We start from the raw sequence: 25,817 nt of genomic DNA, 5'->3' as shown, positions 1-25,817 counted from the left end.
TTACTAGCTGTGTGACTTTGGGCAAATCACTTAACCCCAACTGCCTCATCCTGGGTCATCTCCAGTCATCCTGATGAATATCAGGTCACTGGATTCAGATGGTTCTGGAGGAGGAGTGAGGTTGGTGACCTGCACAGCCCTCCCTCACTCAAAACAAAGTCAAGTGCAAGTCATGTCATTATTTCTCTGATGGCGTGGTCTTCTTCGGCAACGAAGGACGAGTACACATAGACACTTGTAATCTACACTGGTAATAAATAACATTTATATAGTTCCAGACACTGTGCTAAGCTCTTTAAAGTATTATCACATTTGATCCTCACAACAACCTTGAGAGGTAGGGGCTATTATGATTCTCATTTTACAGATGAGGAAACTGAGGCAAACAGGGTTAAATGACTTGCCCAGGTCACAAAGATAGTGTCTGAGGTCAAATTTGAACTCATCTTTCTACCTCCAGACTTGGTGCTCTGTGCACTATGGCACCACCTAGCTGCCTCACAGTTCTGGTGGAGGACTACCCACCCAAGAGAAATTCCCATTTTCTGACAAAATCATAGATACTTCCCATATTTATGGGCAGTTTTAATGCCAGTGAAACTAAGGCCTTGCCCTGAGCCTGCTCTAGTGCACACCATTTACTCTCACAAAGCCTCTAGAAACTTGGAGGAGTTTATACTTCCTGTGTGTTATTCATACTTCTTCAGTCCCTCTGATCAAAGCTTTACAGTGACTTCTTTTGACTACTCTAAAGCAGTCTATTTTGTATGTGAATTGAATAATATGGAAGAAAACTAATCTCGTGTTTTCTCCTCAAATATTTGAGAGGGGTACATAAAGGGGGAAAGCAAATTGAGTAAGCATGTTAACTTGCTTGAATGTAATGATTCCCCATACAAAACAAAGCAACACGAGCCATCCAACAATACGTTTGTCAGCATCAAGCATTAGCACAGGGATGTTTTTTAAGTGAAATCAGGCTTTCTTGATGATAACTATTCTAAAATGTACACAAAATCTGAGAATAGTAAAAACAGCAACAGATGGCTCAAGGCATTTGATAATAGACCTCCCCCCCAAGTTACTCACAAATTGTCATGAAAAATTATAGGAGATGCAAGGTTATTTTTATTAGCACCCAAACTTTTATCAGCACTCATACTTCAGAGGCTGAAAGTACAAAATATTTGTCAGCAATATGTAGTAGATATGTTAGCAATAAGGACAAACAATCTGCCTATATGCTATTTAACGTTTCCATGATGATTACATAATTCTAACAGCTATCTATCTGAAAGCAATTTTCATTTTAGTATCAAGATTGTTTTTTTAGGGGCTTATCCGATGCTTATAACACTCATTAAAACTTTTCTCATATAATACAGGTTTACTAGTCCATCCACATTTAATAATACCCAAAGACATACTACCACATAGTGTTCCTAATAAACATTTGTATATTAACACCTTATACTAAACCATATGGAAAGTTTAAAAAAAACATTACAACCAACCTAGAAATATAGAAATTATAAGAAGTTAGGATTCTATGTCATAGATGTGGCAATTGAAGGGACCTCAGAAGCCATTGTGCTGAGAGAAATGATTATTAATAACTAATTATTTGGGGAGATTCAGATTTCCCCCTTTTTCCTTTATCCTTATTTCAAGACCTCAGTCCCTGAAGATTGAGTTAACCTCCCCCATCCATGTGGGGAAGCCATTGCACTCAACTCAGGTTTGGGTGGAAATAAATTCTTTGAATAGATTGCTCAAGGATGGAGGTAACTTAGAAGTAAATGACATAACTAAAATTCAAGTTCAACCCCTCATTCTAACATTCATCTCTCATTAATTGTTGACTGATCAGAGTTGATCACCACTGGAAATATCTCCTCCCCCTTTCGAATAACCACTTAAGCCATGAGTTCATTGCCATGATTGTCTTTAGTCTAAGAGAGCTGGCCAAATGAAAATGTTGCCATTATTAATAAAATGATTAAATTACCCAGAAATTATGTCTCCAACCTTTTTAAATGCCACAGTGTCCAACTTTTCTCATTTTATATGTAAGGAAACTGAGTCACAGAACAGGTAAGTAACTTTCCCAGGGTCATATATCTAGGTTTTTTTTGACTCTATCCACTCTGCCACCTAATTTTCTCAGTATGCTTTGGCCACATCTCCTTACCTCTTTGTCTAGTTTTATCTGGCTGTACCCCACTCCCTGTGGGAATATTCCTCAAAGAGTATAATGTAATAATGATGGGACTTTATATAGTTTTTATATATTTATATAGTTTTTTATATAGTTTTTTTCTTCCTAAGTTATGTCACATCCTTTTGTTTTAAGCAGACTCTGAGATAGGAATGGCTGTTATCATTACTATTTTATCAATACAGACACTGAGACAGTGATTTTCAAGGTCCCACAAGGAGTCAGTGCTTGAATTAGGGCTGGACAAACCTAGACTTCCTTAGGACTTAGTCAGTATTCTTTATTCTTGACCACAATGTCCTAGGAAAGCTGCCTACAAACCCAGAAAAGAATATGGGTGTATAAATAGTAAAATTAAACAAATGAAAATATGTTTCCCTTAGAGACTAGACACTTTCTCTCTGTATCTGTTACTCCAGACAATATGTAATTCCAGTGGATAAAGAAAATAAAATAAGGTATAAAATTTATATGAGGTCTAAGGCTTGTGGGATTGATTGGATGAGGCTCCAATAGTAAAGTGGCTGCCAAAGAACCCATAACAGTATTTGTCTAGCATGATAAAAAAGCTAAATGTGCTTATCTGGAGCTTACAATTCAGCAAGAGTTGCAAACAACAAAGATGGGCCATCTCCAGAGAACTGAAATGTCACACTTGGGTCTAGCTACCTCTGTGCTCAGAGTGATGCTTCAGAGCTGAATGTTCACATTTAGTGACACATTTATGTGTGGCTATTTTGACTGCAGGACAATGAAACAATATTTGTTTATATAGCTTTCAAAATATTTTTTCCCTTGGAAAATGTATAAAAACATGACATTGTTATACTAGAAGGTAAGAGGGCTTAGTATGAAAACTCTCAGAAGGAAGGAGGAGAATTGGAGATTATAGCAGCTTAGGGGAAAGATTCTCAGAATTGAAAGGAGCCTCAGAGGTTGTCTACTACAAATCCAGAAAGCTGGCCTCCCACTTTGATTTTATTCCACTAGAGACTCCTTCCTATGCAGAGCCTGGGTGGGAAAATAGCAGCAGGGTTACTCACTTTCACTGAAGGATGTTTCACTGCTTGTGAGTGTGAAGCTGGTCTGCCTAGAAAGAAGAAAGGGAATGAGGGAGAGAGCGTGTTGGCAAGAAGGAGGTTAGACATTTCTTTGTGATTTAGAGAGAAAGTGGGAAGAATTGGATAGTCCACTGTCCTCCATTTTGCAGATTCCAAATCTCCTCTTTCTTCTTCTTAGTCATGACCTCTGAACTCCTTCTACTCTTCTGAAGATATGTGTATACTAATTTTTGCACATCCTAATTTTCATGCCTTGGGACAAAGCATAAGTGGCCTTGTGCTAGTTTTAGGTCTGTTTGGTCTTATAAAAAGAAATTGTCATGGAAATTTGTCTCCATGGATTCTCAAAATCTTTTCACATTTATTTTATAATCTGATCTTCATAGTTTTGAGTTTTTTTGTTTTGTTTTTGATATGAACTTGTGATTTCATTGGGATCAGAAAGTCCTGATGAAGAACTCTCACCAGTATAGGTCAGCACTTTTTCTAGGGCCTTGAGAGATTAATTGACTTATGGAAGGTTACATAACCAGTAGGCCTCAGAGGCAAGACTGGAACCTAGATTTTTCTGACTCCAAGGCAGCTTTCTAACTACTTAGTACACTGTTTCTTAGTCCCCATAGTCAAGCCTGGCTAAAATTGCCAGATCCTGATTAACTGCATCCTATGTAATTGAAAGAATTGCTTGTTGCTGTTGAGTCATGTGGAACTCATGATGAAGATACTGGAGTGATTTGCCATTTCCTTCTCCAACTCATTTGACAGATGAGCATTCTGAAGCTAATAGTGCTTTGGCAAGGATTAGGTTCACCTCTTTGTATGAGACAGAAGTGAAGAAGGAGATAGTGGCAGAAGGCATCTGAGTAATGTGAGATGAAGAAGAGTGGAGAAGATGGAACTCACAGCAAATGAATTCAGTTTTTTAATGTAAATTACGAGGCAAAATTCTCAGCTGAGAGAGTAGGAAAAGGGGGAACCATAAGAGGCTTGAGAAGGGATGAAAAAGATTTGGGAGAACCATCATGGAGAATGGGATAATGAACTGATACGAGAAATGTAGGAGGAGTTATATAACAACTCTGTAGCTGACCCAGTCAGAACAGTTGCATGGTTTTCTTCACCTTCATTCAGCAGCACGTGGGTGGCAGCAAATGCAACAGATGGTGAGAGTGATGTAAGATTGAGGTTTGGCAAGGCACAACTGGAAATATGACAAGGGTGACAGGGACTCAAGAGAAGACAGTGCAGCATTGTAGTAGTTCAAGCTAAACTAGTCAAGATAGGAAAGAGGTGAAAGTGACAATTGAGGGAGATGACTTGGGGGAGAACTCAAGGCATAGGAGATGAAGAGGAAAAGGGATGGTAGGTCACAGAATGGATAAAGAGTAGACTTTGGTAAGGGAAGGAAGAGGGAGAGGTGGAAAGTCAAAAGATTATGGTCAGATAAGGAGATTTCTGTGCTCTTGAACATGGAGGTGGTGCATTTGTGGGCCACATCAAGAACAAGGGTATGACCATCTTTGTGTGGGAACTGTGTAGGTTGAAAAACTGAACAGTTTGGATGTTTGAGGAAATGTCACTATGTTAATTGAAGTTCCCTAGTATAACGCAGGAGTTGCAGCAGAAAGAAAGAATTCAAAATCATTGAGGAAGGAGAATATCCTGGAGGTCTGTAGACAAAAGCTATGAGAATTTTGATTGGGCAAAAGATGTGGATTGCATGGATGTCATAGGAGAAGTCACTGAATGATGGAGGCAAGGGGAAAACCTGGAAATAGTGAAGGAAGCAAGTAGTCCAGCTTCCTTACCTCAATCTATGAGCTGAAGAGAATGAGTAAAAGTACTGGAAAGGGTGTCTAGGGAGAACTGTTATCAGAAGGGAGCCAGGTCTTAGTGATTTCCAGAATATGGATGAGATGAAAAAGGAAAAGACTTAAGATGATGAAGGCAAATTTATTAACTATGGAACAGACATTTCAGAGGACACAGTGGAAGGGGTAGGTTGCTTGGGACTTTGGGTGGGAAGGTTGAAGGGGATGGGAAAAAGGAATCACTTAGTAGGGAAAGGGAAATTGGATTAGGATGATGACCTGTAGGGGTTCAGAATTACTGGGATGTGGAGAGTATGACCAGTTATGAGTATATTAATCATTCAGTGGAAGGTACCTCTCCTCTTCTCAGAGGAGGCAGGAGATCAGGCAGGAAGCAATACAGCCCAAGTTGAAAGTCGTATGGTTAGATGGATGGCCACTCTTTCTCCTTTCTCCAAAGCCTGGAGATCAGGCAGGAGGTAGCACAGCAGGAGATGGAAGGCAGAAAATCGGATGAAATATCATTATAAGCCAATAGATAAGATTATAAGATAATAAATAACAGATGAGGCAGGGGATGATAATCAGAAGAGCACAGCAAGAATGTGGAAGCCCTGTTGCACAGGGGGATATGCAAATCACCCTGGGCCACTTTTCTTCTTCCTCTGCTCAACAATAGCACAGGACAAATGGAAGGTAGGATCCCTTGAGGACCCAGGTTATTTCCTTTTTTGTCTCAGTATCCTCAACAATTTGCACAGTGCTTAGCACATAGGAAACTCTATGTTTGTTGACTGATTGTGATTATAAAAACATTCATCTGTTTTTTGCTTGCTGTGCACAGAATGTTTTATGTTTATATCTGCCCTGATTCTGTGACTCCAGTGAAGCCAATTAGTTTCTTCAGAAAAAGGAGCAAAGAAAAATCAGTTCAAGAGAAAAGAAATAGCATCATTTTGTTTTGCATTATTTGACAACAAAATTTAATGTCTCTTTAGGGACCATTTTTAGTGGTAAAGGAAGACTTTTGTCATTTCAACGTACTGACTTCAACATCACCTTCCTGTTGAAAGCAACCTCTGAGAATATTTAAACTTTATGTTTACTTAACACTCAGTATAACTATTCAGGAGGTTGTAAATTCAGAGTATAAATAACTGCCAGCGGGTTTTGTGTGATGTTTGTATTTGAACTACAATTCCTATAAATTGCCTCTACTTAGATTTCTAAGTCACAGAATAAAATGGTTTAACTGAACTGTTCACTAGATTTGCAAGTTCGTAGATGGCAAGCTGTATAGATCTTTTCATTTTTAAAAGACCCTCACTGCCTGGCATTGTGCCTTGGACGTAAAAAGTATTCACTGCATGTTTGATGAATGGTTGAATTGAATTTGGCACTATAATTAAACTGACAATAGCCTCATGAGTTAATATTTTTTGATAGATTAGTTATATTTGGCAGAATTGACCAATTTAATCAAGGCCAAAATTGAACATTTTTGACATTTAAACAAACATTAAATCCCTGTGGCCTTTCTCCCTCCTCCCCTTCTCAACTTTCAACCTGTTTTGTGACTTGGAGAAATCCAGCTTTAATCAGAAAACTTTCCATACGTTTTCACAAAAATGTTGTGCTTAAAATATCATGGGTTAAGGTGAACAAGTTGTATATTTGTGCGCTGTTTTTATAAGATGCAAAAATAATTTTCTGAGAAGCAAAAAATTAAATCACTTCTTTAGTTTCTCCTTCAAGACCCTGTTCAAAACCAGTTCCACTAGCTGCTAGTGCCTTCCCTTCTCAGAGTACCTTGCATCTATTCTCTCCATATATTGTACGGACCTAAATATTTTCCATGTCTCCCCCATTAGAATGTATGGTGTTTGAGGGACTGTTTTTTTTTTTTTTTTTTTTCCTTTCTTTGCATCTCCAGAGCTTGGCACAATGTCTGGAGTGTGATTATGCTTATAGTTCGAGTAAATATTTCAAGGATTCATGATATTATCAGTGTGGCTCCTTCAATCTAGTCTCTGTGACACCACAGGAGGAGGTGTCATATGAGTAATAGGGTCATCTGATTTAGAGCTGCAAGAGTCATTAGAGATCATCTAGTCCAGCCCTCTCACTTAACAGAGGAGAAGCCTAGGAAGGTGAAGTGATTGGCCAAGTAGCAGACTTAGGGTTTGAATGCAGGTCCTCTGTCTCCTGAATCTAGAGTTCTTTTTCAAGGAGAGTAAGATTACTAATGAGTGGAAGGATCAAAGTAAGGTCATCAGGCAAGGCTTAATGGCATTTGATTTGGATTTTAAAGGATGAGCAGGAATTCAACAGCAGAAGAGGGAAAGGGAAGGCAGAAACGTGTTTCCTCCATCAAACTGATTAAAAAGATCAGTCCTTTTGTTGTTCGACAGACATAGCCACAGTCACAAAATAACCGTTATGTGGAAATACTCTTTTATTCATGAATACTGCTCAACTGACACAATTTCTTTTACTTGGTTCCTCCTTGACCCTTGACTATTTCTGTTACTATTTAGACTGAATGAATAGTCCAGTTAGTGTGATTCAGAACCACTGCCCACAAGTCCAATGTATATTGACAAATTAAAACCTATTTTTAAAAAGTTATGTTTTTAGGACATTATCCTGCTTTTACTTGTGAGCTGATAACACAATTCATAGCTTTTGACCTTGGTAAAAAAAAAAAAATTTTCAATACTAGCCTAGCAAGATTTTTTTTCCTTAAATAAGGACTCTAAAATCTAAGCTAAATGCCTAAAGATAGATTCACCTTTCTAAACCAACAAATAAGAAAATAGACTTTTATCCTCCAAAAATGCATGTTAAAATATACACATAAGTACTGGAAAAAATGTACATGAAAATACAAAAAGTAATATTAGACCAATAAGAATATTGAAAATGGCAAGAAGCTTTGGAGAGAGAGAATCAAAGAAGTGAGACATGGGTCACACTTCTCTGTTGTGACATGGATCTTGTTACCACTTGATCTTGTTTTGCACAAGAGTTGTGGATGGGAAAATTCCAATTTTCATATGTCCAAATTCATATATATTAGCTGTGGCTTTAGATATGTAGTGATACTGTGGTAATATTCCTAAGAACCTAATAGTTTGCTGAGCAGAAATAGATCTTGTATATCTTTCTTCTGCTGTTTTCTTGTTTTTTTTGCCTTGAGTCTTGAAGACAAGGAAGAGAATATTAGATAGGAAGATAGGAATATTAGAACCTAATAATCTGCCACCCTAATATTTATCACCAGAATCCTGTAAATAGAAGCAGCCAAAGTCCCTCTTGGGGTTTTTCATGTTTCTTAAAAAAATAAACTCATTCAGGATTTTGACACTTAGTTCTTTAGAAGAGTCCTATGCAAAGTAAGTCTTGCTTCCATGTCTTGCTGCCTGGATTTTTTGGGTTTTTTTTACATGTTCTCCTTGGCTCCAAGGTATTCGAGTTCAACTGTGGTTTTGGGTCCTTTAGGAGAACGCCCCTTCTTCTTACGAAATTCTGCAGCAATTTCTTCAAAAGACTTTCCTTTGGTTTCTGGAACTTTGAAAAATATAAACAGAGTAAAGCCGAGAAGCACTGCAGAGAAGAGGGTAAACACGTAAGGTCCACAAAAACCCTATGGTGAGAAAAGGAGAGATAGAAACATAATGAGTCACTGTGGAGGCCTGCTTCTCCTGATGCTAATGTGGTCAGCAAACTTATACAGTATAAGGTCTCTTACTGCAATGTATTGGAAACTCAAGGCCACAAGGAAATTGCAGGTCCAGTTGCAGAAGGCAGCAATGGCAATAGCTGCAGGCCGTGGTCCTTGGCTGAAAAATTCAGCCACCATGAACCAGGGGATCGGTCCTGGTCCAATTTCAAAGAAACTCACAAAGAGAAAGATTGCTGTCATGCTCACATAACTCATCCAGCTAAATCGGTCCTGAGAGAAAGTAGATGAAGATTTCACCAGTTAATGTCTTTTTTAATCCCAAAGTAGCCATATGCTGAAATCCATACTACAGAGATCTCTTGCCCATCTCTCTGAAAAGTTGTTTTACATTCAATCAAATGGAAGGTTTTTTCTTCTGAATCATGGCTCAATGCTTTGAGTTTAATCATAAGACCTCTTCTATGGTGCTTCTTGTGATGAGGGTCGTCAACCCAGGTAAGTTATGAGCAATACAGCTGATTAGAAGGCCTAACCTGGTGTGATAAGCAGGTAGAGTTCCTGGCCTGTGAACTAAGTTGACTTCCATGACATCTTGAAAGTACTACCATTTCCATGACCCCGTCTTTGTCATTCCCATATAATTTACAGACATGTAAAATATTTACTTTTCCAACTTAATGAAGTAATTCAGCTCTCTTTGAGGTCAGTGATTCTCTTTTACTTCTTTTATATACTTGCCTTTAATATTCCCTCCTGCTTGATTCTCAAAGCTAACATAATATTTTAAAAAATAAATGCTATGTCTTTTTAAAGCATATATGTACCCCTCTGTGTGACTAAAGAGAAAACCTTGGCCAACACCAAACTCACCAACAATACGAGGCCCACTGTCATAGCAATGGAACATACAATCATCCCTGCCATGCCCACCAGGAATAATGAACGCCTCCCTGCTTTCTCCACAAGGAACACCTGGGAAAGTTCAAAAAAATTAAATGAAGAATTTTTGTTTTTAGCTAGAAATGCTGCCACATGAGGTCACCTTGAAATTATAGGTTTTTTGCTTCCAAGAAACTTTAATGTCTATGAATTTATTTAATCTTTAAGTTGAATTAAGAGTAAGATAATATTTCATTTCATAGTTGGGGAATCTAATTTAGAGTAAATTTTACTAGGACAGCAAAATGATTTGGAATAGACTTTCTCAATAATTATTCAATATCTACTTCTCTGAATGGCTTGAACTGCTCTGTGTCCTTCACTGCATTCTCTTCTTCCTCTCCCCCTCTAAATGAAGGCATTCCCTGGAGTTCTTGTCTCCATACTCTTTCCCTGATACTCTATACTCTTTCCCATGAGGACCTCGTTTGCTCCCATAGCTTTAGTGTTCACCTTCATCTAAACTTCTAAAAACTTCCAGATGCATGTATTATTCATTCATTCCTTCTACAAACATTTACTCAGTGCCCATTTTGTTTCCAAGGCTTTTAGGAAAATACAAAATGTATAATAGACCTAGCCCCCAGTCTCACGGAACTTATGATCTAGTAGAGAGATAAGACACAAGCACAGGCAAATTATAACACACATTATTATATGATAAGTACATTAGAGAGTTGCTAAATTAAGTGTCATGTGAGTAATAGGGTCATCTGATTTAGAGCTGGAAGAGTCATTAGAGATCATCTAGTCCAGCCCTCTCACTCAACAGAGGAGAAGCCTAGGAAGGTGAAGTGATTGGCCAAGTAGCAGACTTAGGGTTTGAATACAGGTCCTCTGACTCCTGAATCTAGAGCTCTTTCTCAAGAAGAGTAAGATTACTAATAAGTGGAAGGATCAAAGTAAGGTCATCAGGCAAGGCTTAATGGCATTTGATTTGGATTTTAAAGGATGAGCAGGAATTCAACAGCAGAAGAGGGAAAGGGAAGGCAGAACATGTGCAGACCTGGAGGGGAGAGAACTGGGGAAAACCAGAGAGAACCAGTGTTTCTAGGTTGGGAAATGTGAAGAAAGGGAATAGTCCATAGAGTCTAAAGTCTCTGGAGATGAGTAATACATGATAAGAATGGAAAATTGTTGTGTACAAAGGTATAGCAGTATTGTAAGATGACCAGCAGTGAATGACTTAGCTGTTCTCAGCCATGCAACAATCCAAGATAACTCTGAAGGACTTAGAATGAAGTATGTTATCCATTCCCAGAAAAAGAACTGATGTTGTCTGAATACAGATTGAAGCATACTTTTTAAACTTTCTTTATTTTTCTTGAGTTTTTTTGTCTTTCTTTCACAACATAACTATCATGGATATGTTTTGCATAACTGCATGTGTATAACCTCTGTTGAAGTTCTTGCCTTCTTAATGAGGAGGAGTGGGGAGAAAGGAATGGAGAGAATTTGGAACTCAAAGTTTTAAAAACTAATGTTGAAAATTGTTTTTACATGTAACTAGGGAAAATAAAATTCTTAAAATAAAATTAAAAAAATGGAAAACTGTGACAGAATATAAAAAGTCTTAAATGCCAAGGAAAGCAGTATGAACTTTGGTAGGTTTTAGGGAAACTCTGAGAATTTTAAACAAAAGAATGACCAGGTCTATGCATTAGAAATATGATTTTACCAGTGATTTCAAAGATGGAGGAAGGAGCTGAGAGCTATGTGTCAAGGGTGTATTAAGAAACTTTTATTGCAACAGACCCGGAAGGTAATAATGAGAACTTCTATTAGGGTGGTAGTAGTGGGAGTAGAAGGGAAGGGAAAAGATCTAAGAGGCTTGGGGAGGAGAAATCAAAAGGACTTGGTGACTGAATATCAAAAGTGAGAGGTGAAAGAGAAGGAAGCACCAAAAGCAGCATCAAGGATTGAATTATGGGAAAGAATGGTGGTACCATAGATTAAAATGTTAAATGCGAATGAGAGGCAGTTTTAAGGGGAAAGATGAGAATAAGAATGAGTTTTGGACAGGTTAAGTTTGACTTTCTCATGGACCCTCTAGGTGATGATGGATTTTGGAGATGTAGGCCTGGAGTTCAGAAAAGAGATGCCCATGGGGTAGTGGAAAGATAAGTGTATTTTTGAGTTCAACCCCTTGGATTCATCTGTTCTCTCAGGGTTTTAATTTTGTTATTTATAATATTAGGGGTTTAGACTGGATGATTTCTCAGATTTCTTCCTGAACTAATATTTGGGAATTATTTGCATAGATATAGTGGTTGAACGTATAAGAATGAAAATGATTGTCAAAGACAAAGGTATACAGAGAAGAGAAATAAAACATATACTTGTAAATACCTCCATAAAGAGATTGGGAGGAGAGGGGGGAACCAGCAAAAGAAACATGGAAGGAGTGAATAGAGGGTTAGGAGGAGAAACGGGATAGTGTGTTTTTGAACCTGAGGGGAAGACATGACACACAGGAGGGAGTGATGGCCAATACTCTCAAATACTGAGCTATCAAGAATGATGAGAACTGAAAATAATAAATGATTTTTCTGATTAATAAACCACTGATGACTTATGAGAGAGTAGTTCCAGCAGTTTCAGTAGTTAAAGGAGTGTGGAAGAAAACATATAGCAAGAAATTAAGGAGAAATGGAGACATTGCTTTCAGAATGTTGTGCTGGAGAAAGACGGGACTAAAGGTAGACAAGAAGACTCAAGGAGAGACTTTTAAAAGCAATTTGCATGATAATGAGCAAATGAAAAGGAGACAGTGGCAGAAGGATGAAAGATACTTAAGAGAGGTGATCACTGATGACTGAGGATCATCTCCTCTAAAGTGGGAGGTTGAAGAAAAGCCTTGAAAGCCTTACCTCTCTCTTTTGCTTCTGACTTTCATATACTATTGTCTCCCAGTCATCTCCACTAAGATAAACCACTAGTAACCCAAATCCCAATCCCAAAAGAACATTTTGCCCTAATCCTGTTAATTTGCCTGACTTTCCTTTTCCTTTTAATGGTACTATTACTCTCCATGGCTCACAATTTCGGTATTTCCAATGACTCCTTCCTTTTCCATCCCTCCCATGGCCAAGTTCTGTCCACTTTACTTTGGCAAAATCTCTCAATGCAATTCTTCATCTCCATATCCATTTACATGACCTTACTTTAGGCTATCACTATTTTCTTTCTCACCTCTTGGAGTAGTTTCCTTGTTCTCCCTGCTTAAATTTTTCTTTTTTTCTAGTTGATCCCACATTGTTGCCAAATTAATTTTCCTTAAATAAAAGTTTGATCATGTTATTTCCCTATTCAAAAACTTTGAATGACTCCCAAATGTTTACTGACTAAATTCCAAATGTCTGAGCTCTTCAGTTTAAGGTTTCCCAGTCTACCTTCCCTTCATAATCTTAAGATTCTCCCCTCTGAACCATGCACCCATGATTCAATCTGGACTGCATGTTGCTGCCCGAATGTGTTGTGCACTTTGCTCCTTTTGTGCCTTTGCTCCTTCTGTTCTTTGCCTGTAATACCTTTTATTGCCCCTCACCATTTCTAACTTTTCTTCAAATTCCAGCTCAAATACCATTCTCCACTCCCCCCACTCCCAAAACCTTGATCACCACTGCCAATGGAAGCATTTCCTTCTCAATACTACTTTGTTCTTATCCTATGTTCATATTCTACTGTGTGTTTTAGTTATTTCTCTATGTCATCTCTCCTATTGGATTTAAAGTTCTTTGAGAACAGGATCTATCCATTGTAGCTCCAACAATGCTTTGTGTACTTTAGGCACTTCAAATGTTTGTTGAAAGCCTGAGTTAAATGAGTCATGAACTGAATTAAATTGATTTGCATAGTCAGCACTTTTCTCCTGTGTGCCAACCACCTCTAACATTTTATTCAGTTTAATTGATAAACAAAGATCAGATGCTATAAATTTTACTTTTCCTGGTTGATTTCCTACAAGTTCTAAGCTTGTGTTAAAAAACAGTGAAGTTTCCATTTACTCTGATTTATAAGGTCAATGATAGAAATCCCCAGGACTTTGTCTACAGCACAGACCTTAAATCCTGGCATTAAACATGTACCAGCTTTTCCAACTCACTTCCCAGACTGTTGAGTTAAAATGTCAAATTATGATCACTGTCATATCAGCATTCTTAACCTGATCCAAATATCAGAAGCATACAGTTTTGAACTTAACTAGTGCAATGGAGTATACCTGCTTCTTCTTCTGATGAACTCTTCCTTTGAAAGGATGGAATTTAGGGAATGATAATTGACAACTCTGTCAACTACACTTTTGGGTATGTGTGTAATTGAGGCCTTTCCTTTAAAGATAATCTTTACAAGGTATAATTGGCCAAGCCTACTGTTTGTTGAATGGAATAATTTCCTGCCAGGTGTTGGGCTCCCCATTGTGAGGGTCAGTGAATCACAGAAGGGAAATCCCTTGTATGGTTTTTCCAAAATTTAGCACATTGAATGGGCTCACTAATCTCTTGGTAAGTCAGCCATACTGAAATAATTACCTAGAGAATAAGGATTGTTAACTTTTTTGTGCATCATGGATACACAAATTGAATGGATATACACATGGGTACACTGGCTGCCCTCTGGAAATCAGTCTAGGAAAGTCTATGGATCCCTTCTCTGAATGATGTTTTAAAATGCATAAAATAAAAAAGGCATAAAATAAAATATATAGGATTACAAAAAATTAAACTTAATAAAAATTTTTTTTAAAGTTAATCAACCCCCACCTCCCCAATCTATCCATGGGTCCCTGTGACTCCATAGACTCCAAGCTACAAGCCCATGTTATAGAGTCAGAAGCTCTCAATATGTACTTGTGAGGAATGTTGAATTTGACAGATGCCAAATAAAAACCCTTCTGTTTTATATCACAGAACATCAAATCTGAGTTGAGAGCAGATTTTCTTAACCTCTTTTATACTATGGATCATTTTGGTAGTCTGGTGAACCCAGAATAATGCTTTCAAATGCATATGTTTTTTAAACTCCAAAGGATTGAGAGAGAAACCAATTTGAATATTGAAATAGTTATTAACATATTAACATATTAAACAAGACAAATTCATAGACTCTAGGCGAAGTGCCAGTTTAGACAGACTCTTCAGATAGATGTAATAATAGTGTTTCTATAATCACCATGGGGAATGAATTTGTGGAAAAGAATGAAAATCTTGATTGAATCTTGCCAGTATCCTAACATGACCCTAAGATGATGATTGTTTTTATAACTTTCAGTGCTTGTTTGTATTGTTGTTACGTTATGTCAAAAAGATAAAATGAAACCATTTCCTCACTATGCTTACTTAGTGCCAATTTCTTCTAGTTCTGAAAATAACAATTATTGTATCCAAAGAATGATCTTTATTTTCAAAATAAACTCTAAAATCCATGTCAAGTGAAGGCAAAGTGTTTCCTTGAACTAGGCCAGGGCAGCTACCACCCAGATGCAGAATATGTAAGACATGGGACATGGAAAAGTCTACTTTGTCTCCAAAGAGCAGACTCAGAGGTCTAGTCACTTCAAGCTCAGGCCCTTTACACAGTTACAGAGACTGCCTCCTAGGCCCAGTATATATTTTGGGGGTGTATTGAATTTATTTTCATTGTATTTGTTGTTTTCCCCCAATGACCAAACATCTATTTTTTTCTCCTCCCATCTCTCCTATCCTGGGAAAAAAGAAGAAAAACAAAATCGAAGTAATAAATATTCATAATCGAGAAGCACAAACACCTGCATTGAGCGTATCTGAAAGAATATGACATCCTGCACCTCTCCATCAGGACAGAGGCGGCACACTTCATCACCAGTCCTCTGGAACCATGGTTGGTCATTGCATTGATATGAGTCTTAAGTCAACTTTTTTTTTTATACCAACTACCACCTCTATGTACTGTCTCCGCTAAAAACTTATTTTTATGCCTCATGAATTCTCAAAGGCTATAGCATTGGCTTTGGAGTCATGGACCTGAACTCAGTTCCTACTTCTAATATCTCCTACCTGCCTCAGGCAGCCTTCTCTGAGCCTTCATTTCCTCTTCTGTAAGAGAAAGTGTTAGATTAGATTTATTCTAACTAGATAAATGATTAAGCCACATACTACACATCTTAAATCTTACCATTTTCCATATATCCTCATATTTCTGAACTACAGTTCCTCTCTTTAATCATAACCTCTTGTCGTTCCATCTTAAACTCCTCATTAATAATCTATTCTTCATCCTCACCATAGTCTTGAAGCCTTCCATATCTCCCAGTTTCTGTGTTCATCACCCTTGCTCTAGCCTTACTTTCCAGTGTTTGCATTCTTGACCCTGTAATGAACTGATTCAACAATGTGCTGGCCTCCATCTTTGAATACATTGCCCTCTTGCACACTCTCTGATCAAGCCTTGCCAAAACCTGACTGTCCTGCCACCAGCACCCATCCACCCACCTTCTCTGTTTCTACTCATATGCTGCTGAAGGCTGTTGGAGGAAGCCTCACTATTGTGTTGTCTGTGTCTACTACAAATTTGAATCTCAAACGAATTTTCATTATTGCAAAGCAATCTATTCATTCTTCCTTGATTGACACTTTATCACACTCTCTATTCCAATCATTCCATTCTCTCTTAAATTCTCCTAATTCACTGTTTCCTCTTCAACAGAGGATTTCATCTCCCACTTAACTGGAAAAACTGAGTCCATCCATTATTATCTCCTTCTTCTCCCTACTACACACACTTACCATGTACATTACCCTTCATTTCCTCCTCTTACACCGGTACCTTAGCAAGAGCTGAACTTTTATCTCATTAAGACAACCTATCAATATTGGTGCCCTTAATTTTCATCCCCTCCTATTTCTTCTAGGAGCCTGTCCCTGTGATGATCCCCTGCCTCTAATCTCCACTCTCTCCTTATCTACTAACTCTTTCCCATCCACATACAAATATATCTTAGGCTTTAACTTCCTTAAAACCTAACAAATGCTTTTCTTGATCCTGTTTTATGTTATATTTCTCTTTCCTTTGATTAATTTTTGAAAACTTCTAGAAATAATTGTCTACATTGGCTGCCTCTGCTTCCTCAACTTTCATTCACATCTTAACTTTTTGCAGTCTTCTAACATCACTACTATTTGACTGTAACCACTCTATAAGTTTACTAATGATTTCTTAATTAAGCCTGATGACCTTTTCTCCATTCTTTTCCTATTTCTCTATCCCTCATCTTTTTTCCAAGCTTCAATCTCACATGACCTATCTGCTAAATAGCTCCACTGCACAACCCATTGACATCACAAATTCAGTAAGTTCTAAAGAGAAATCACTGAGAACTATCCATATCCATTCCTCAAAACTTCTGTTGAGGACTCCATGGTCATTGCAAGTTACAGAGTCTCTTTACAGTCTCTTCATTATCCTTTACTTTTTAAAAAATGCTTTATTGATGCTCTTTTCTTTGTTTCTTTTTTCTTTCTTTTCTTTCCCTCCCTCCCTTCTTTCCTCCCTCCCTTCCTCCCTCTCTCCCTTTTTTCCTCCCTCCCTCTCTTCCTTCCTTCTTTCCTTTTTGACTATGCCTTTTCTTTGCTTTCAGTTACACTCTACTTTGTATCATGTATATCTATGTAGATATCCCATTACAGTAGTATTATGATTTTATTAGGGGCTGAGGCTGAACCATTTTTCATCTCTATATTCCCAGTGCCTTGAAAGCATCATGCAATACTTAGTTTGTAATAAAAGTTTATTAAATTGAATTATGACATCCTCCTGTAGTATGAGTTATCTTCTTTCCCCAACTGGCTATTCCATACTTCTCTGTGGTTCCCTGAAGCGCTTAGTGCAGGACCTTACATTCACTAGGCATTAATAAACAATTGCTGATTGACTCTTGTAGTTACAAGGTAATAGCCATATCAAGTGCCATTTTTGTGTTTCTCTTTAAAATGAAAATGTTGAATTATGAACAGTTTCTCTTGACTTTTGTTTCTTGCCAGTGACACTTTGGAGGATTTCATTATGCAGTAGTTATAATAGAATACCGTAATGACATAGGCATAAAATGCTCAGGATCAAGCTCTTATTTCTTTATGGAAACTCCTTGGGCTGTTAGAGGCCTTCGTGGTGTCTTATTCCTCTGAACTTAGGGTACTTAGCATGTGTTACTCATTTTTTTTCACTGAATTCATCTGATTTTCATTTAACTCTTCATATGATAATGCAACTCACTTAACCTCTCTGACCCTCAGTTTCCTTGTCAGTAAAATGGGGATAATATCTGTAGTGCCTAACTCACAGAGCTTTTGGGAAAATCTAAAGAGGTCAAGGAATCTAGGAGCCCTGCCAACTTTAAAGTGTTTAACTAACATCTGTTATGATTAATATTCCTTTCACTTTGACTGAATTACATTCTCCTTGAGGTCAAGAATGGTGTCTCCAAGCAGTTTTGTGCTCCCCACTCCCAGTGTCTAGAAAATAATAGGCACCTCCTAAATGTTTTGCTTGATTGAATTTGACCTTATTTAAGGATATGACTTCAAAATGACCAGCTGAAAAGTGAAAAATTTAGGCAAACCACTTGTGTGGCTTCATGTAGACAAAAAATTCAGATATTCCCTGACTTCAGCAGTTGTTTTCCTTTAGATGAATTGGTTTAAATGAGTTTCCTCTGAACAGTCAGCCTATGTCTTTTAGTTCCTTATCTTCTTCCCTGTCCTGATAGAATTGATTCAAGAATTAAATTTCTTTTCTGATGTGAACAGGTTTAATTAGCAAAATACAGAACACCATGAAATATGGACCTCAAGTGAATCAGCGCAGTCTTCATTTGCAGAGTCTAATATCTAAGTATTGTTTCAAATGAACCATTCATCACAGCCTATGAGCAAGCTAGTTACTTTGAATATGTTAGAAATCATTTGATCCTTTCCTCTTGTTCAGCATAACCAATTGTTCACCAAGTTATGTCAATTCTTTCTTCACCATATCTCTTCCAGGCTGTCCCTTTTTTCCATTACCACTTGTGCAGAATCTCATTGTCTTACATCTTGAAAACTACAACAGTTGGTCCCACTGACTCCAGTCTCTTTCTCCTACCATCCAACTTCCTAAAAGAATTCTTTCATCTGGATCAAAAACCTGTCTCCAAAGTTAATAGTTCCCCATTACCTAAAGAGAAAGTCCAGAGGCATTCACAGCTTCCTACAACCTGGCACCAACCTACCATGTCCACAGTAACCCTCTGTTTTAGCCAATCTGGTTATCTTCTAAACTGAATATGGGCATTCCTGACACTAAATCTTTGCTCATATCATTTGCTTAACTTGGAATTCTATGTCGTCCCAAATTTTCCTACTAAAAAGTATATCTGCCCTTCTAGAACCAGCTCACAGAGAATCATCTTCTCTGTCAACTTTCCCTGACTCACAGACTTCTTCCTCTGCCAAATCGCAGTAACACATATTGCCCACTAGGGGGCCCAGTAGGCTTGCATGGGCCTTAGAGTAAGGAAGACCAGAATTTGAATTCTGCCTCATATACACACTGGTTTGTAACCCTGGGCAAGTCACTTAACTTTTCTGCATCCCAGTTTCCTCATTTGTAAGATGGCAATTGTAATGGCACCTACCTCACAAGAACAATGAGTTAACATGCGATGTGTTTTGTAAGCCTACCTTGCTACAGAAATGCTAGCTATTGAGTATCTGTACTTTGCAAGATTTTACTTGCTCACTTACTGAATGGCTAAGTGTTTCCGTAAAGACACATTGCACTTTTCAGGTTGTTGGGGAACTATTTAACACCCAAATCTCTTTCTTGATCTCCAGTCCTGCATCTGTGTGATGGTTGTGGACAGCTCCACATGGATCATCCATCATTGTTTCTAATTCAATATCCAAAATGGGATGGATTATCTTTCCCACTACACTTGACCCCTTCACCCAAACTTCCCTATTTCTACTGAGTGTATCCCATCCTCCCTGTCACTGAGGGTTCTCACCATCAGAAAGGTCCCCCATGCCCCCCTCCCCTTTACCTCATATCCAATCAGCTGCCAAGTCTTGTAAGTTCTGTCCTCCACATCTCTTATATCTGTCTTCTCTTCAGTGGAACAGCTGCCATCTTACCTCAGGCTTTCATCACCTTCATTTTGGACTACTGCAATAACCTTCTAATTGATCTCCTCTCCTCTGCTCTTCTCTGCTCTCCTGTCCTCTCCTCTCCTCTGCTCTCCTCTCCTCTCCTCCCTTCTCCTGTCCTCTCCTGTCCTCTCCTCCCTTCTCCTGTCCTCTCCTGTCCTCTCCTGTCCTCTCCTCTTCTTTCTTCTCCTCTCCTCTCCTCCCTTCTCCTGTCCTCTCCTGTGTCCTCTCCTCTGCTCTCCTCTTCTGTCCTCTCCTCTCTTCTCCTTTCCCCTCCTCTCCTCTCTTCCCTTCTCCTGTCCTCTCCTGTCCTCTTCTCTCTCTCTCTCTCTCTCTTTCTCTCTCTCTCTCCCTGCCCTCCCCTCTCTTTTCCCACCAAGTCATCCTTCAAAGAGATGCCAAAATAAACTTGCTTTGGCAAAGTTTTGACAATGCTACTCTCCTGTTCAAAAACACGATGTAGTTCTCTATTACTTTTAGGATAAAATACTAGTTTCCAAACCTGGCATCCCTCCACAATCTAGTTCCTACCTACTTTTCCAAACATTTTACATTATTCCCCTTCACACACTCTTATTTTCCAACCCAACTGTTCCATTAGCTGTACCCCAGACTCAACATTTCTGTCTCTTTGTATTTCTATAGGTGGTACCCCTTACCATTGTCTCTTGGAATCCTTTCCTTTTTTCAGTGTTCAGCTCAAGTGCTTCCTACTATGGGAAACTTTTCTTGGTTTCTACCTTGGTCACTGCCCCAGACAGTTGGTAGTGCCCCCTCCATCCTTATATTACTACATATTTTCCTGTTTCTGTACATATTATAACCCACTCCTACTTGATAAACTTCTTGTACATTTTATTCTTTTATTTTTGTCCAGACCTGTGATTTCATTGGTATATAGAATTCCTTTCCTAGCAAGGTAATTCCTTTTTTCAGTGAAGATGGACAACTGTTCAGTCTTAGAGCTGATGTGATTTGCGAAAGGTCACATATTTAGTATGGATCAGAGGCAACCTGCACCTTCCCGATGCATGGCCTGGCATTATTACATTATTACATCACTCTTGCACATATTAATTGCTTAAATAGTAACTGTCTATTGAGTTGAATCAAATTCTCCCAAAAGTTAAGTTGCATTATGGTCGGAGATACATTTCTTAGTGCCTTGATGATTTTCTCCTTTCCCTTTTCTATCCTGTCATATTATAAAAATGCAGTGTAAGATTCATAGTAGTATGACATTAAAGCCATTGATAGGTTGGTCAACGGTTTGCATACTTATGGGGTTGAAACTGAGGGGAGGATGTTGTTCCTTCCATACCTGCCCATTCTCAATTTCTCCATGTAATTCTCTTCTCTGTGGTGAAGTCCCTATGAAAATTCCAATATCTTTTCCATTCCTAGAAACATATTCTACTTGGACTGCAGTGAATCTGGTTAAATGGATCCTCTGGCTGTTTTCCTTGACTGTTAGTTCCTGATAAGAGCTACAGTGGAATTGCTTGCTTTTTAATTTAAACCAAACCTCAGGAAAAGCATTATCTGATTTACAGACTCACTTAAAGAGCATTAGAACTGGGAGGGACCTCTAGAGTACAATTAGTTCATCCTTATCATACCACAGAAGCTCATGACATTCCAAGCCCTTGATTGAGCAAAAAGTTTTGATGCGCAATGAGAATTACTGATAAACTTGCTCAACAATGCCAACATTTGACTAAGGGGGGAGGTGATTTACTCACAAAGATATATTTTTATGACCCTTAAAATCCCACAAACCTCTTTGCACCTCAACAAAGTTACTTTTTTTTCCTGGAAAAAGAAAAAACTATACTATTTATCTAGGGGTGTTTACTTACAGAGACAACTGTGAAGATAGTGTTCACCACTCCAACTCCAATCGTTGCATAGATGGGTTGCCCTACACCAGCTGTGTAGAAAATACTGGTGGAATAATAGAAGATCTGGTGTGGGGGACAAGAAAATACCCAATTTTATTAACTCTAAGAAAATGCTTGCTGGACTTCTCTAGATCATTAAGGATGGGGAGAATGGTATTCACTTGACTGCAAGGTTTAAAGTAATTAATATTTTGAAAGCTTAGCATTTTAAAAATCTATAGAATTCTTTCCTATGTTGCCACTAGTTTTTCTGATGCCAATATTTTTCCAATGTTGCTGTATTCTTATAAGTCATGGAATATCACAGTCTCCAAAGAATTGGAATTGTGGGTGATTCAAAGGGCAATTGAAAGGCTATCTAGTAGTGGTGAGAAGCTTGAAGTATATTACCAGGAGTGATTTCCACAGAAGAAGTGCCATCAAAATATTATGCAGAATAAACAGATAAAATAAAAATTTATCTTTTAATTAAAAATCTTATACAGGAAAAATATAGGATTGCAAAAGGAGAGGGGCATTTCATAGATTCAGAATGGGGCATGATAAATGGACATCCTGAGTACTGCTCTGGCCCTCAGAGAATGTTAAAAAAAAAAAAAAAGGCAGAATGCTGTGGATATGGACATTCCAGGTCCTGCTGTGGTCCCCACAAAATGTTTAAAGAAGTAGAGAGAGACATTGAACACACTGGGCCAGCTTATGGGATGACATGGACAGAAATCATGCTGGATGAGAAGGCAAGGATAATTATAATTTGGAAGTGTAAGAATTACCTACCAAAAGGAGATCATGGATTTATCTACAAAATACTTTGTAGAATCAGGGAGCCACCAGGGGCTTCTAGAAGGGAGCTAATAATTATACCCTATCCCCTCATTCCTAGGCAGATATCATAAAATAATCTTCCATAAAGTGGATTCCATAATTCCCATAGCATTTAACTAATCTTATTGTAAAAGTCCATCATCATGTTTAATGTGAACCTCCTCAGCCAGAATCCAATCTAATGACTCCTGTTCTATTCTCATTGCAATTAAGGAAGCCTTCTTTTGAGAGGCTTAAAAAGAATTATATCACAATTTCTTCTTTTCATTTCCTAGTTAACCTGCCCTATTTTTTTTCCTCATTTCCTACAGGCAGAACAATTCTCAGAGTAGTGTAGGACCCCTTAGGGTAAGGAACCTGAGGTAAATCACCCTGCCTAATAGTATTTAAACATTTCTGTATAGATGAAATTAACTTTAGATAATAATTATATAATAATAATTAAAGGGAAAAAGAAAGTAGAAAATAATGAAGTATATAGGTGAATTGGAAAGTGGATGAGTGCAATGTTTATCACTTGCTTTTATAGATCTGTCTCTATGTTTAATTATAATATATAAAACTATGTTTTCAAAGAAATTTAATTTTAATCTTAAATATCCCCCCCAAAAGAGCATTTCTGTATGCACAGTAGAACACAGAGAGGATTCTGTATGAATCCATAAATCTTCATTTCATACCACTTGCTATATAATATAGTCTATAAATTATTTTCAAAACTGTCCAGTATAAATATGTAGACATGTAAATATACATATATACACTTTGTATAAACATATATTCATACATGTATAAATACATATACGGGTGTATACTGCCTATATACGTAGAGAGGTATATACTGCATATACACACGTATACTATATGTATATATAGGTATATACTGTGCATACACATACACATATATACCATGAATATAATGTATATATTGTATGTATGGTAGTTGTATATACTGTGTATATAATGTATATGTGGTGTGTGTATATAATATATAAGTATATACATCGTTATACACTGTGTATATGCACATATATAGGAATACACTGTATACACAGTATATCTACAGATGTACATATACACATACATACATACCATATATACACCCAGATATGTGTATGTATATAGTCTTAGGTCTATTTGATCAGCAGCTGATAGAACCATGTCTTTTCCTTTTCCCCACTTTAGTTACTGAAGCAACTAGAGAACTCCCAAAGCACAGTCTCAGAATTTTTCGAATTTGATATACCCTAAGGAGGGGGATATTGAGATGGTTTTTCATTCTTCTTTGGGAGGCAGATGGAGCCAACATCCACCAGTCTTTGACCATTCTTTCTATGACAGCTGTGCTTTCTTCTCTAGTTTTTCTTCCTTAAGACTTTATTTTCTTTCTCTCCATTTACCTTGATTCTCCTTTAGGTAAGTGCCATTTTATCTGATTACTTTAGGAAATGTGGGATATGAGAATAACATTAGGAAACTCACTCCATTGATTCCAGAAAACTGTTGAGCCATGTGCAGCATCAGAGCTACCAGGATGGGCTGCCGGTAGCTGGCTATGGTGAAAAGCTGAATTATGGAGACTTTCTTTTCATTTGAAGCTGCTTCTTTTTCTTTTTTCATCTCCATGATGTCCTTAGCAGGGTCAGAGACTCCTCTGAGCCTTTTCAAATCTGTGTCAAAGGTGATCTTTTATCAGTCATTGCTTTCACATTATCTTTAATTATGTTTATGGAATAGTCAGAATGCTCTGTGACCTTACTGAGATAGTCTAATGGTAATTTTATTTTATTTACTAAACTATACTTTGGAAAAAGTTGAACATTTGCTACATTTAATATGAAGAGGAAAACCTCCCTGGTCTTTGTCATAGAATCTCAAGGTTGTGAGTGGCCTTAGAGATTATTTAGTTTGACTTTATTTTACAGCAGAACAAATTTAGCTTACATTCATGATCCTAATATGGACAGTTTGGGCCTGGACCCTTTTATTTCATTGGTATAGAGAACTCACAACCCGGAAATTCCTTCTGTAAATGCAGATTGGTACCTACTCAGCAGTTCATAATCTTAGACTGTTATTTCTCTGGTGGAATTGAGGTTAAGTGACTTACCCAGGGTCACACAGCCAGTATTTATCAGAGGCCAGATGAACCCAGGTGTACCTTACTCCCAGTGCCTGTTATTATTATTATCATCCCCATTAAGTGACTTGATAAGTACCACACAGCTGGTATATGTCAGAAGCCAGATTTGATCCAAGCTCTTCCTGATTCCCAGGCTGACTCCCTAACCATTGGGAAATGCCACCTCTCCGTGTTTGACTTACTCATATCTTAACATAGAACTATGAATAAGGTGAATTATCATTGTTCTGGATCATTAGGATGAGGGAAATAAAAGGAGGACTAAGACACGGTCCCCACTTTAAAAAGTTTGTGATTTCTGAAGGGACAAAGCAGAACAGAGACTTTGTGGAGTGCCTGTGGTTTTGCAGGAGCGTTGCCCATACTCTCATCTGGTCTCACCTTGGGACCTCAAGGCAGCTAGGTGATGCAGTGGCAGGGGCCAGATTTGGAGTCAGGAAGCCCTGAGTTCAGGTTGTGTGACTGTAGGCAAATCACTTAGCCTCTGTCAGCCTCAGTTTCCTCATCCATAAAATAAGGATAATAATAGCACCTAGTTCCTGGGTTTGTTGAAAGGATCTAATGACCAAATATAAATAAAGCATTTGGTAAATCTTGAAGTGTTCTATGAATGCTAGCTACCATTATTAAGGCTCCCACTTACAAAATGAATGACAGGTTGGGGGATATAGTCTGTGGTCACAGAATAGTTCCTCTTCTATGTAAAACTGGTTCATTCAGGGATTGAATAAATGACAAATTTGATGTCATCAGTTCTATGCCCTAACCCAGGGAGCTAACAAGCCTAGAGCCCTTGTGATCAATACTAAACAAGAGAGTGAAAATTCAACCTTTGCCTTTCTATCAATTTTTTTGGAGGGAAATATTGCCTGGCATTTCATGGTCCCAGAATTAGAACCTAAACATAGGAATGACTATAGTAATAAACTGCACTTTCATATCCTTGACAAGCTACTCTCTTTGCCTCAGTTTCCTCATCAGCAAAATTGGGGGCTGGGGCCAGAAGACCTCTAAGATCCTTTCCAGTTCTAAATTTGTAATTCTCTACTATGAGGAGAAATCTCAGATAACAAA

General features: G+C 37.9%; 1 protein-coding gene across 1 annotated transcript in view; it reads right to left on the bottom strand.

The window, feature by feature from the left end:
* Nucleotides 1–7,527: 7,527 nt before the first annotated feature.
* The window catches only part of SLC2A2 (solute carrier family 2 member 2), a 42,602-nt gene continuing 24,312 nt past the window's right edge, over nt 7,528–25,817 (bottom strand). The window contains exons 7-11 of the mRNA XM_072618478.1: nt 24,083–24,270; nt 21,734–21,838; nt 9,646–9,747; nt 8,842–9,045; nt 7,528–8,736 (exon numbers count right to left, since the gene is read on the bottom strand). Of these exons, the coding sequence (XP_072474579.1) occupies nt 8,533–8,736; nt 8,842–9,045; nt 9,646–9,747; nt 21,734–21,838; nt 24,083–24,270 (803 nt within the window). The 3' untranslated portion in view covers nt 7,528–8,532. The remainder of the gene's footprint in view (nt 8,737–8,841; nt 9,046–9,645; nt 9,748–21,733; nt 21,839–24,082; nt 24,271–25,817) is intronic.

Source organism: Notamacropus eugenii, chromosome 6 (assembly GCF_028372415.1).
Source record: "Notamacropus eugenii isolate mMacEug1 chromosome 6, mMacEug1.pri_v2, whole genome shotgun sequence".
In the NCBI taxonomy this organism is placed as follows: Eukaryota; Metazoa; Chordata; class Mammalia; order Diprotodontia; family Macropodidae; genus Notamacropus; species Notamacropus eugenii.
The sequence above is the reverse complement of the archived record's forward strand: the minus strand, read 5'-3'. Positions and strand labels throughout refer to the sequence as shown.